At 34.5% G+C, this 13,615-nt stretch overlaps 1 protein-coding gene across 3 annotated transcripts in view; it reads right to left on the minus strand.

The window, feature by feature from the left end:
• LOC132914717 (protein cordon-bleu) overlaps positions 1-13,138 on the minus strand; it is a 95,975-nt gene extending 82,837 nt beyond the window's left edge. For 2 of the 3 annotated variants that reach the window (XM_060974054.1, XM_060974053.1), the window contains exons 1-2: positions 12,884-13,138; positions 4,850-5,120 (exon numbers count right to left, since the gene is read on the minus strand). In XM_060974054.1, coding sequence (XP_060830037.1) covers positions 4,850-4,989 — 140 coding nt within the window. In that variant the 5' untranslated portion in view covers positions 4,990-5,120; positions 12,884-13,138. The remainder of the gene's footprint in view (positions 1-4,849; positions 5,121-12,883) is intronic. The other variant, XM_060974058.1, reaches the window with a different exon arrangement.
• Positions 13,139-13,615: the final 477 nt, after the last annotated feature.

The raw sequence follows: 13,615 nt of genomic DNA on the forward strand, positions 1-13,615 counted from the left end.
TTCGCCATCCTCGACGCTTCGGACACATCTTCTTACTTCTTGCTTCTTCGCTGACTGTGTTTACATCTGCGCTTGTGATTTCAGAATTTATTACTCCCAGCAATATTCTTAAATTGTTGCAGTTAGATTGACTTCTTTCAATTTATTGTTTCGTCTCTTTTAATCTGAGGGGTTATTACTGTGCATTAGATTTTCTAGGGGACCCTAGATTTCCTAGGGATCACTAGAAACAGCAGAGATTTATAAGAAGAATTTTTTGATTGTGAATTCTTCTTGTTCGTAATAGCAAAACGAGTGAAGGTATAACTACGAGTAAAAAATAATCGTATTTCAATTTTTGAAACTCGTTTTGTTCTTAAAAAAGTAGCGTGATTTCTGGACTGACCTGGTCTTCAATGATTTCGTTAGAATAGATGGTAATGGTAATTAATTTAATTGATCCTTTATTAAGAAATATCCTATTTCACTGTTGGCTACGGGATATTCACCAAATGTTAACATGCATTATTTTCTAACTTGCGATTTCCTAATTACTCGGCTTTCCAATTTCCTAAATCCATCGTGCATCATTTCCACACCGCATTTTTATCCGTATTGCAATATAACGACCATTCTTTCAAAACCTGCCAATATTCCTTATACCGAATGTATTGCAAAAAAGAAAATAATTTATTCCTTTCTTAAGCTAAACTTTCCAAGACACTAGATTTACATGCTATCAATTAAAAAAATATCTAAACAAAATTGTTCCTTGAAAAAGTTCCCAATTTTTTAACATACTTTTAAATTTTAATGTTTACAAAATCTGTTACATACAAATATCCCTCCTATTCTCTTCTTTAAAAGATATATTTCATCTCATTCTGAATGAAACTAACTTGCAAGATACTAAATTTAGATGTTAAAAAATAAATCAACAATCTTAGAACAAAACCATTGGAAAATTAAGCCATGAAATATGTTACATGGTAGACAACAGATTGTCCCATTTCATGAGTCACCAGATGGCCTTTTACCGGCTAAAGAGGATGGGCGGCGAAGAAGAGCCGATACCGCTTTATACCGGCGATCTCTAGAGTAATTAAGCACGCTGACACGATTCCAGTTGTACTTCCAGCTAGGAAAAACCAAGACGAAGGAAACGATACCAGATAAGGCACAATCGCCACGTCCATACTCTGACTCACGTAACCTTCTTGCATGGCTATTGAAAGGGGACGAGTACGATGAACTAGATAAATGGTAAAAGGTAAGATCATCAGTTGTTAGAAAAACATAGAAGTACGAGATTCTATTGATTTACAGCCTTAGATGTCATTCTGTGCAAGTGTCACCAGGTTTCGGTAGTTCCAAAAGGTTTATGCAAGTCTGTTGAGGAAGATCAAGGAGAAACGTTGTTTCAGATCTTTGTTCTTGTGGTACAATTGCAGAACCTACAGTTATATCGATTAAAACTGGCTGAATTATGTTTGCATAGGGGCTAATTAACGATTCTTTAGATAATTAGGTAATTATTTGGGGAATCGATTAACATGGATAGCTATGAAGTTGGCCAAGCTATGGAAAGTGATTAATTAATGGCTATTAAGATAAAGAATCTAATGCACAGATTGAATATTGGAATAATTATTTATAATTATCACGTACAGGCAGATAGTCTGTTTAAGGAACAAGATCTTTCATACAGAAGCATGTGGTGATTTCACACTGAATATTTATTGGAGATAGAATTGTAGCGCACTACAGATTGGATACTCTTCAGAAATTCCTTTGCATGATATCATGTGATATATAAACTCATAGCCTGCTACTTTCATACCGTTCCAGATATAAATTTTATTAATATTATTCACCTGACCAATGGTAGCTTTCTCCTGCAAAGTAGTAGAATATCCTGATAATATTTCTTAACATAATGAGATGAAAACTAGCCAATAATAAGATCTTGTATCTCTCTTTTTAAATATAGAATCATTATTCTTATCAACATTATTCTCAATGGACTTTAACTGAAAATGCAACGTTTCACTTTTATGGAAATGAAGAAGTACACATCCAATATTGTAAAATATTTTTCTATTCCTATTATTGAAACAAACGTAGAAGAATTATTAATTACAGAATGTACAATAACCTTGTAGCTTTTTAACTTCAACAAGTTAATGCTTGATTATTAAAGCAATAAATTTGTATATCTCCTTTTCAATCAAGTTATTTCTTAATAATATCATTCTCAATGGATTTCAATTAAAAATGCACCTTTTCACTTTTATACAAACAGAGAGGCACATAAAACATTTTTAAATATTCATCTATGTTTGTTGGCTTGAACGAACGAAGAGGAGCCAGTGAAACGAAACAAGGATGATCATTTAACGCCAGAGGATCATTAAGAACACACGTCCTTCGAACGGGAACACTTTGTTCCAGCTTGGGAACACGGTTGGCATCGAAGATAAAAACCGGCTAATAACTTACGCAACGTTAATATCGCAATTATGATTCGCACCGTTGCTCTTGTCTTTTCCTTCCATCTCTAACGGTAGCAACCACTAATCACCGTATTCAAATCCGGCTTTTGCGGCCGTTTACACACTCACACGTGGCCAGTGTGCATGTAAAATCGTCAGCATTAAATTCAGGAAAACATCTTCCAATAATCTTGTGATAATAATACAAATTATGGCACAGGGTGGTGCTCCATACTCTCTTGGAAGTTGAATAATTGCCTGGTACTTATCAGTAAGCTTTCCTGACTCGTGTAATTAAATTATAAATTTAATTATTATTAAGGCACAATAAAATTTTATTAGGAGGTTTAGGTGTTTCCTTCAAGGAAATCTGAAATGTTGGAAGGAACTGTAAATTTTAAAAGAATTCTGATGAAGCAGTAGTTATAATCATATTGGACTTGATATTTGATATGAACTCTAATTTTTCTCAAGATGCCTTGATAGTAGAAGAATTGCTGTAGTCCAATCTCCAAGGATCTAATTTGTAAGAACTATACTTCATCTATGAATATTAATCTTTCTCAGATGTGGGAAGAAATAATGACCCTAGTCCAATATTATGTTGGATCTAAGGCTTCGAGAATCTTCTAATTTGTAAAATCTGTAACCTTACATAATATTCCACCTATAAATATTAATCTTTAATCAAGCGAGTACAGAGGCATGTACATACTTTGATCCCAGAAAGATTGTAGTGTTCCAAAATTATATTAAATCTGATACTCTAAGAATCTTCTAATTTATAGTATCTAAGATCTTATATAATATCCTATCTATGAACATTAATTTCTCATCAAGTGAATGAAGTAAGTAGTTAGATATTCTAGTCCAAGGAAGATTGCTATAAATATTCTAGTATTACATTGAATCTGATGTTTTAAGTATCTTTTAATCTTCTAATATTTCACTAATAATGAAATCTACTCTCAAGCGAAAAAAGAAATACTCTTCTAAGTAAAAAGGTAATATGATCTCAATATTATATTGAATCTGATACTCTACATATTTTCTACTATTCAATAACAATAAAATCTATTTCAAGCGAAGTCTTCCCAAGTCTTCAGCTAGTTGCCACAAGATCAATCGCTGTAACTGAAGCGTAGAACAGAAATGACAATGTATGTAGTAAATAATCCATCGATTGGTAACAGTACTTGGGAACAGAATAAAAATGAGGCTGCTGCAACAGCACAACCAATCTCCTAAAAGGGAATCGTTTCTCGTTAAAAGGAAACTCTGCCTCCCACATATATAACGTTGCACGTTACACGTGACTGCGTTCCACGGACACGCAGGGCGCAACATCCTGAGGGCGATCGGGAATCATTCCATCAGTGCACGCGTAGGAAGTTATTCCACTTGTCCAACAGTATCGAACGATACCTACTTTTACCTCCGGTCGACCTTCGCATTACGACTTACTTTTCTCGAGCTCCACTGGCCAGAGATCTCAAAGAAAACATTCGACTATCCTGCAAGTTCCTCGGAGTATCTTGTTATCCGAAAGTATTGGAAATATTTAAATTCTTGCAAGTATTTTAATGCATCAATGAATCCGAAGATACATGTAACTGACACTACTGGAAAGTGTGAAAGAGAAATATCTAAATATGTATGGTAGTCATGTACGTACGTTTATAATTACTCAAGTTATGCACGAACGATCATCTAGAACGTCTCATCTAAAAATACTGGAATATTTGAAACGAAGGTTTTCTAAAATAGCTGAACCGTTCAGGATGTTCACAATACTCAAAATATTTGAGTAGTTGGCTATTTGGATTTTAGAACATATCAGAAAACCTGTGATAATTAAATACTTCCTAAAGTATTTGAGACTATTATAAAGTATTTCAACTACCTAAATTTTCTATAGTATTTAAAATATATCTGCAAAACTTAAGTATCTGACTAGTTATACCATATATGCCTTGGTACCTGAGAACGAGAACACTGAACTGAAAGTGCTTCAAAGTAAATATCTGAGTTACTCACAATTAATCTGACTACCAATAATACCTGACTGCCTAATTTACGCTTAGACTAAGTTAAATACTAGAAAGTGTTTAAAATACTCAGAGATACTTAAAAAATAAACCATCCAGAAAGTCTAAGAACACTCTTTTAAAAAAGTTCTTTTCAATCCAACGTCAAAATGCTCAAGATACTCAACATGAAATCATTGAAAGCACCTAATCCATCATGCGCACCTGTTGAAATAACAAGTATAGATTCTGAAGGATCGCTCAATCTCGCAGACCCCTGGCCACTTTTACCTATGACAAATCAGATTGGACATAGTGTACGGTCAAATCAAACAGGAAAAGGTGACTCACCTGTTCTTACGCGGCAGTGTCGTAATAGCCATGTTCAAGGACCCTTCGTACCGATGATTGTCCTCCTTCGATCGCCTAGGCAACTCCGTGCAGACACCCTGCGTGAAGCTGTAGGTCCTCCGCTTTTTCAGGCACAACATCTTTGCTTCCTTCTCTTTCACACACTTGGACCCTCTGTTCTCCTCACTCTGTTACCTCATAACTCACCACCAACACACACTCTGTCCATCCTCGTGTCCTCTGGCACTTGGTCACTCCGCAGTACATCAACCTGAACAGAATCACAATTCCCTTTGTCAGATATCAGCCGATTAATTTTATCACGATATATTTATTATCGATTTCAGTCAGTCAAATAGAATTGAAATGATAATTCTTGGAATTACTTTTCTCTATACTGGGTATTATTTGATTGACTAAGAGTCAGATAATGCGCAAACGAAATTTATGAAGTCTTTGGGTATGAGTGCTGGTTTAAGCGAGACTTTTCATTGAATCGAAGGAGAAGGCAAGGCCGGATGCGACTTGGAACCGAGCGGAACCGCGACTGCGAGCCGATTGTCAGAGGCAACGAGAGAGAGACGTCAGACTCGTGGCGAAGTTATAACTGTACTGAAGGCTGCGTTCAGAATCTTTCCTCGGGCGCAAGTGCGCCCGGTGATAATGACCCCCACGAAAATTACGGGGGCTCCGGCTCCCGGTCACGATCCCGCATAAGTTTCGTTAGATGCCGTTTTTTAATTGCGTACTGCCCGACTTCTACTTGTTCTACCTGCATTTTTTTATTTTCATTGTTTCCTTCTGTGTGTCTAGTATCAAACGTTTGAATATTTTCACAAGTGAATATTTTTTTTAATTAATGTTACAATCTTTGTATAGTAACGTATTTGTTCCATAAGTATCTTCATATCTTTCCTGTTTCTTTTTTCCTTTCTTCTTTACACTCAGTACTAAAGTTCTAATTATTTCCCTATTTTCTTATTATTAGAATTCTTGTACGGTAGTATATTATCAGAGTGTCTGCTTGCTTTCCACTTGTTCTACCAATGTTTGTACATTTTTAGTTACTTTTCAGGATCTAAAAGTCTGCTTAACAGGTGAATATTTCTTTCCTATTACTAGGGCCTCTGCATTCATAGAACACTTTGTTGTCCTCCTGTCAATTTAAACAAATTGGAAAAATGTTTTACAATTAACGAGTTTATTATTTCTTGAAGAAAATATCTTCTGACTTGAAAAAAGCTTAAGACCAAAAAATTTCACTTGGTAAAAAAAGATCAAACTCGGAAGATCTATGAAACCCTTGATCATCCTTTTCCAAATTAAAACAATCGCCAGACATTAAAAATCCTGTTGCAAAAATTCCAAAGTGAAACGAAAACACCAAGACCGTTCTCTTTGACATCTAGAAATTCCTGTATTATTTTCTAGAATTTTCTGGGCTTGTTCGTAACGTTGAAGATATAAGTAACTAGCGTTCGAACGGTCAGCGAGTAAGAACGCTTTTGAATGTGTTGTATCTGCATTGGATGCGGAGAATCGGCGGGAGACTCCTTTCGAATTCCCCATAGAACACCTGATGGTGTCGTACGTGGCGCCAAATCGGCGTCACTGTTGCGATTCTCGAATCGAAAATCAACCCAGCCGAGAATCACCAGCCGATTCGAATTTTCAAATAGAAACAACGAGACAGGAATAACAAAAGCGCTTTACCAACGCGCTCATGTAATCGCCGCTTTCGAGTTCTGACCACTTTTTCACCTGGAATCCACGATGGGAGAAGGTGTTGCTCCCAGAATTGTGTAACACAGCGTCAATAAAAATTAATTACGCGCTTCATACACGCCTCTTTCTCTAAATTCTACTCGCTCATACTGCTCAGTTATAATTACACATTTACATGTTTCTCTATTTTCTTATTTTTGCCTTTAGCTTAGTGATCTTGGCTATTCAGCATAGCACTACCAGGCTTACTTTCTCTTTCTTCCAGAATTCCTGAAACACTGAATAAATACATATTTATATGCAAATTCTCCGCTTTGAGATTAGGTTGATAGCTGCATGAAATATTTTCAATTGTTATTATTATTTTTGTTGTCACTATATGTACACTATATTGTGATATAACGTATTCTGTTTCATATTTTGTGTGTGTATAATAAATATTCACTGAACATTCCTTCCTAAGTATCTATGATCTCTAAATAATATAATGTCGTCTAGCTAGGTTTTATAAATATATTAACTGAATGTATTACAGATATTTGTAATATAATCCAAATTTCATGTTTTTAGTTATAGATTAACTTATGCAGAAGAGTCTAACGAAAGCAGAAGTTACTGACGCGATACTAGCGCCACTATTGTCAACTACTCGGGGGTCCCCCAATTTCACATATCTAAGGCTATTCTTTTCATACATGTTTCTGCAGCGATTCCAAACAATACATTAAAAACTATAGACGAGGAAGGTACTGGTCGTTTTTTGGTCTCTTTGTAGAGAGATACTGATCAAATTACATTTTCATCTCCTGTGTCTATGTCCACCGACGTATAACACACGGGACCAATATGAAAAATTAACAGAAAAAGCCAATGAACTAGAGAAGAAACGCAGGAATTACTGTCATAGCAAATTACAATGATAAATAGAACATAATAAAGGTATATTACACGCGATACATAGTTTTTTCCTGCGAGCAAAAACCAACTAACTCGATGCATAATAAGGATGATTAAATCATCGAGGACGCCATCACGTCAAGAAATTAATTCTTCGTTTCATTCTTTTGGCTCGCATATCTGAGCACGAAATTGAAATTATCACGTATACACGCGATTTTTCTCGGGAACCTCTTTACGATCTAACTCCATTATCAACTGGCCGTCCTGATTAATATCAAGCCGAGCTGAGAGGAGCACGATCGCCGCTAACGACCAATTATCATAGAACGATTCTCAGACAAGCTAGATTCATTGGCTATAGCGTCGATGATTCAAGCCAGGCTCTTCCCCATGAATTATTCATTCGACGTCTAACGGATAGACTTGGCAGTAGAATTCACGCGGAATGCACTTCCCTTCCTTTCGATTCAATCCATGGCACAGGTGTATTAGTATCGCTTTTAGTTCTTCTTTCTCTGTTTTCCATGTTTGTCGTTTCTCTTTTTCTTATTGTTGGCAAGTCTGTGATAAGAAAATTGCCGAGTGTTGAACAACCAATACTCTTTGGCAGCTGCCATATTTTATTTTGTCTCGGATAGTTAATCGATAGTTTATAGGTTAGGAATGTTCGGATACGTTATAGTGACATAGCATCCAGTGGTATCTATTTCGATCCATTTCCCGATACAAGTGTATTAATATTTCTTCTAAATCTTCTGCCTTTATTTTCTATCTTTCTTATCGTTGGTACTATTCTGAGATAAACAAATTTCTGAATGTTAACTAACCGATTCCCTCGGACAGCTGTCATATTTTATTTTGTCTGGCATGTAAACAAATTGATAGTTTATAGATTATGACGATTAGAATGCATTCTAGTGACTTTGATTTAGTAACTATAATTATTCCTGTAAAGAAGCCTTGGCTTCTCAACATTTAGTTGAGAGAGGTTATATTTATATTATGGAATTTTGTAATTTCAATTATGCAATTAATTAAGTAATCGTTACTTTCAATTCATAATAAAAATCATGTTCTATCTTCTAAATATCATAATGCATATGTATTTTATTCTTAATATTCCGGTTAAGTGATTTTTCTTTTTATTTGAGGTTAGAAAGAGATATCAGAATCCATAAAATATTAGAGAAAGAATCGAATAGACATATGTTTTATCTACTAATATTATAACATATACTTTATTCTCGATATTATATATGCTTATTCAAAGACAAAGAACTTTTAAAAAATGTTCTGTACATCTTCCTTTCGAGTAATTAAATTCTACCTTAATTTCCAACGACTATGACTACAATGGCTACTAATATAATCTCAAAAACCCGATTGTAACTAATTAAACCAACCTATCTAATAACCTCTCGAGACTACCAGCATTAAATATAGGTCAAAACGTCATGGCTGATTTACCAGGCTGATTTAAGATTAACCATTGTATCATTTAATTAATTATCGAAAATTAAAAGCGAAATATCCTTGTTACCGTTAACTTCCTGCCTTCGTGACTAATTCGAAAAACTTCCTACTTGGTAACGTTATATCAAAGTTCCTTTCAGATCGAAAGTTATTATGGACGATATCCAACAACTCCAACATTCATTAACTCCTCCGTGAGTTCTTATAATCCTCCGTAAGGCTCTTATTACTAATTCTTGCATGATTGCCTGACGATTTACAGATAGCCAGTACTGCCAACCGTCGTTCCACGAGACTCAGCGAAAAAAAAACTTCGATTTGAGAGACTCTGATATATGGTGCACATCAGAGATATACGGTAATGCCCGTATAGCCCGAGGAGCCGGCTCTGCCAGCAGTAAGTGCAGTTATGTTGCACTGACCGCTAGGATGTACCAGCCGGTCCAGAGACTGGTACATCTTGTTGCCATGCAACGTGACGTTTCTGAAATAAAAAGTGCCCCAGCTGGGGGAGAAACGTGAACGTAGATTTACCAAAAAAAGCCACAAGATTCACTGCTGATGCTTAAAAATATTTTCTTGTATAATGGATCCTGATCGCTTCGGAAGGTCTGGCCTCCTTCTTTGAGTTAGATGGTAGTGTACCAACCAGAGCATAGTTTTCTTCATACTATAGTTTCATCCGATAAAGTTTCCAGGCATTTACGTATTTCCAAATGTTCAGATTGTCAATAGTTTGACTCTCAATCCTTAATTTCCCTATTGAGAAGATATAAAAGTTAAAAGAAGCTCAAGAAGAACAAACCAAGCAAAACCATAAATCATTTATGTTTCCATCAAGTGAATTTTCCAGACACTGGAATTACTAATAAAAACCTTGGATTTCTAATGTACAATTAATAACAACGCAATTTTTAATCTTCAACCTTCTTTACCAAGAAATCCTAAACTAACTTTCCTTTTTAAAAATAGCCATCCTAACGTAGGAAGAACATCCCAACTTTTTCTTGTAAAGTATCAAACTCAAGAAAACTCGAGAAATCCAAACATATCAGAACCACGAATTGTCCTCAATTTTAGGTGATGAATTTTTCAGATACTCGTGGGTCTCCATCAGAGTAAAAGTCAGCAGTGCAGGACTAACATCGGTAACACATCCGTACAAAGGGTTTGTGAAAGACATTTCCGCGTGATAGTCTCAGTGGCATTAGGAAATTCGCCCATGGCAGAGATAACAGTCGCGGGAACCTCTGCCTCGAGGCTCGCCATAGGAGTCACGCTAATATTTCTACGTCGCGGAGCGCATCCTCATAGTCGATGAATAAACAGATAAACACCGCGAGCTAGTCACGAAAGCGAATTGCGTTTCATTAGCATGAAAGTGAGACGCGGATGCGCTGGCATACTATGATAATCATCAAGATCGAGCAATTATGCAAATATCCGCGGAAAAACATTGAATAACTGCGTTGACAGATCAAGCGTACATTCTGCCATAATCGCCAGACGTATTCCTTACAGGATCTTTTTATACGTATGTACTGCGTGCAAACATAGTATACGAGGAAGTTATGAATCGTCTCATGTCCTTGGTTTCCTAGAAGAGTGACATAATTCAAAAATAGTCAATTTTGAGATACAATAGATTCCTATCGCCTACTAATTTATTAAATAATAACATTAGTGTATTTACAAATTGGAAGTTGTACATTGGAAGTTATAATCTTCCCTTTTGGAGTTTTCAAATTTTTAGTCAAATAGAATAATTAAATGACTTAACATTGTAAAACCGTAAAAGATAAATGTTTATGACTTCCAATTTATAAGTTCTAATTTTTAAACCAAATAGAATAATTAAATAGTTTACAATTTGCACAACTCACTTCTAGAATTTCATATGCTTTATTACCAAGATTATTATTGCTGTTTAAAGTCATGATCGAAGAACTTAAAATACCATTTACTTTATAGAAGAATAGAAAATTTGATCATGATTCGAGCATCATACCAAAACACTTTTCTCATAGAGTATTGTCTCGGTGTTAATTAGGACGACGGACGAGTCCCGTTAGGAAAATTTACTACTATTTTCGAGGCTGTACAACACATTCGGCGACCAAGAGCCACGAACCGGTCTCGCCTTCGCTTTGAGACTAAATAAGAAAAACGTAACATACATTGTTAGTCGCTATTAAATCCATCCCAGCTGAAAATCTACATTGACTTACGAAAGTATTTAAATTATTAATATATTATGCTTATTATACAAAACTTTTTGAAATTCCATTAGCATTATAATGAAATTCCACTATCACGAGTATATTGGTAAAATTTGAAAGCTATCTGAATTTACTTTCAAATTCTTAATTTATGTAGCAATATATAAGCAAATAAAATATTGTGAAAAAACAATAATATGCTTATGAGCCAGAGTTAATCTAAAGCTTACATAACTAAAATACAATAATTACATACTTATTAATTGTACAACACAATTTTTCAAATGCTTCGGTATAATAATAATAAAGCATCAAAATAATTCATATACATAATTTTCTACAAATATTCAAATTCTTTCCCGATTCACTGTACATTCCTCGTCACGTGAAATGTATTAGCATCCTATCTACCTCCTCATCAACATGGAAATTCATCAAACTACGATAGAACAACAGAAAGCGTTGTTCGTTAATACATCAGTAATCCTTCAAATAAATGCAATATTTTACCAAACGCAAAATTTATGTACACGTATGTACGTATAGATTATAAATTCACAGAAAAGAAATAGAAAAGAAATTCCTCGATAAATTGAAAATTAATTGCATCGAATATTCCATTGTGTTACGAGGATTTCATGAACTTTTACGAAGAAACTCGCGAGCGTTTCGCAACCGATTACATGATACATAAGGAGAAACACACGTGGAAATGGAAGTTTGAAAATACTTAGAAAGCGTGGCTCGAACGATACGCATTCTCCGTCCAAACACAATGCTCCGTTGGACATACGTTGTAATATAGAGCTGACATTCCTATTACCTTGCACCGCATGCAACGTGCCACATTCTCCGGCTGCGGCAACGATAAACTGCATCTCCTTTCAGACGTTCCTTCCGCACACGTTCCGCGCTAAGGCAATAATGAAAATCCACTTCATGACCTGCTTTTGAATTATCGATGTACTCGGATAATATCTTAGCCGTATGAAAAAACGAATCTTCGAATTAACTTTAGCTATCATTTCGATATTCATATATGGTTAGTTCTATTTTCTAAGTTCAAGTACACTCGACTCCGTTCTCATGAATCTTCATGCTCGATTTTCAATCAAACAAGTCTCAGACGAGAAGATTTTATTGCGTCATTTACCGCATCCGTTATTAAATCCTTCATTTTTCATTATCCACTCCTATTTATTTCATTCTTTATCGTCATCCTCTGTCATGCTTTGTAACCCTCATTTCCCAAAGAAATAAATTCCACATAAATCCTAATAGCTTCTTAAATCGCATAAATGGTTCCTATGTGTGGCCTAAGAAATCTTTACACACGCAAATTATTATTTTATTATTCGAATAAAAAGTATTTGACAGCAGCATGTGTATTTATTTATATGTAGCAAATATCTTCTCTCCAAGTTTCAGCACTTGATAAGTGTTTTAAATATATGTACATATCTGAGACAAATTTTGAATTAGATCTTGCTGTTTACGATAAAAAAAAGACATTGTCCGTAATAAGTAAAGGTTAAGAATCGCTGGTATAAAGAACGTTTATGAAAAATTCCACTATAAATGTTAACAGAGATCAACGTGTCATTGCATCAATTATTATATAGCATTTTTATTCAAAAAAATTCTAAATTTTTCAATAATTACTCGCATGTAATATTACTTTTATGTAAATAAGACAATGATCATTTTTATGGCTTACCCTAACGAGGTACGCCGATGTTAGTTTCAACAGATAACCTTCCAACGAAACGTTTCTTCACGTTGCCAGCATCATTTTCCCAAGTGCTCGTAGTTTCTTTTTTATTATTCACTGCACATCACCACAAGATTCACAGCAGAAATGTCACTTTATATCGTCAAAACATTTCGTCTCATTAATTAACGGTCGTACCGCGTTATAAGCCGGCGATAAATCGAACTGTCTCGAACGCCATCAATTGATCAACTGGTCATCTCGATTTTACGATAATAATCAATATCGAATTCCTAACTGTCAATCATAATTAATGTTTTAAAAAATTACAAAAATCTTGAAATGAAACTATTATCGCATGTATACAGAATAAAATATTATTGATGTATATATTTCTTTAGAAAAGTTTCGTAATAAATGATCGTCAAGCAGTTTCACTAAAAAGGAAAAGTATAGAAATGATGTGTACGATATAATGCGATTCTGATCAATTTCGATTTCGAGATATAGAAAATAAATTCAACATATTTTGGAAATAATTTAGGAGATATCTAATATTGAAATATTTTAATGTTTATATTGTAATAATGCATATTATATTGTAATATTTAATGTTGTACTATTTTTCTATTTTAATATTTAATATTTCAATATTTTAATAATTTAATACTTAATATTTAAATAATACTTAAAATTAAATAATGATTTTAAACGAAAACTAAACAAATTATCTTTATG

The sequence above is a fragment of the Bombus pascuorum genome, chromosome 15, assembly GCF_905332965.1.
Source record: "Bombus pascuorum chromosome 15, iyBomPasc1.1, whole genome shotgun sequence".
NCBI classification, from domain to species: Eukaryota; Metazoa; Arthropoda; class Insecta; order Hymenoptera; family Apidae; genus Bombus; species Bombus pascuorum.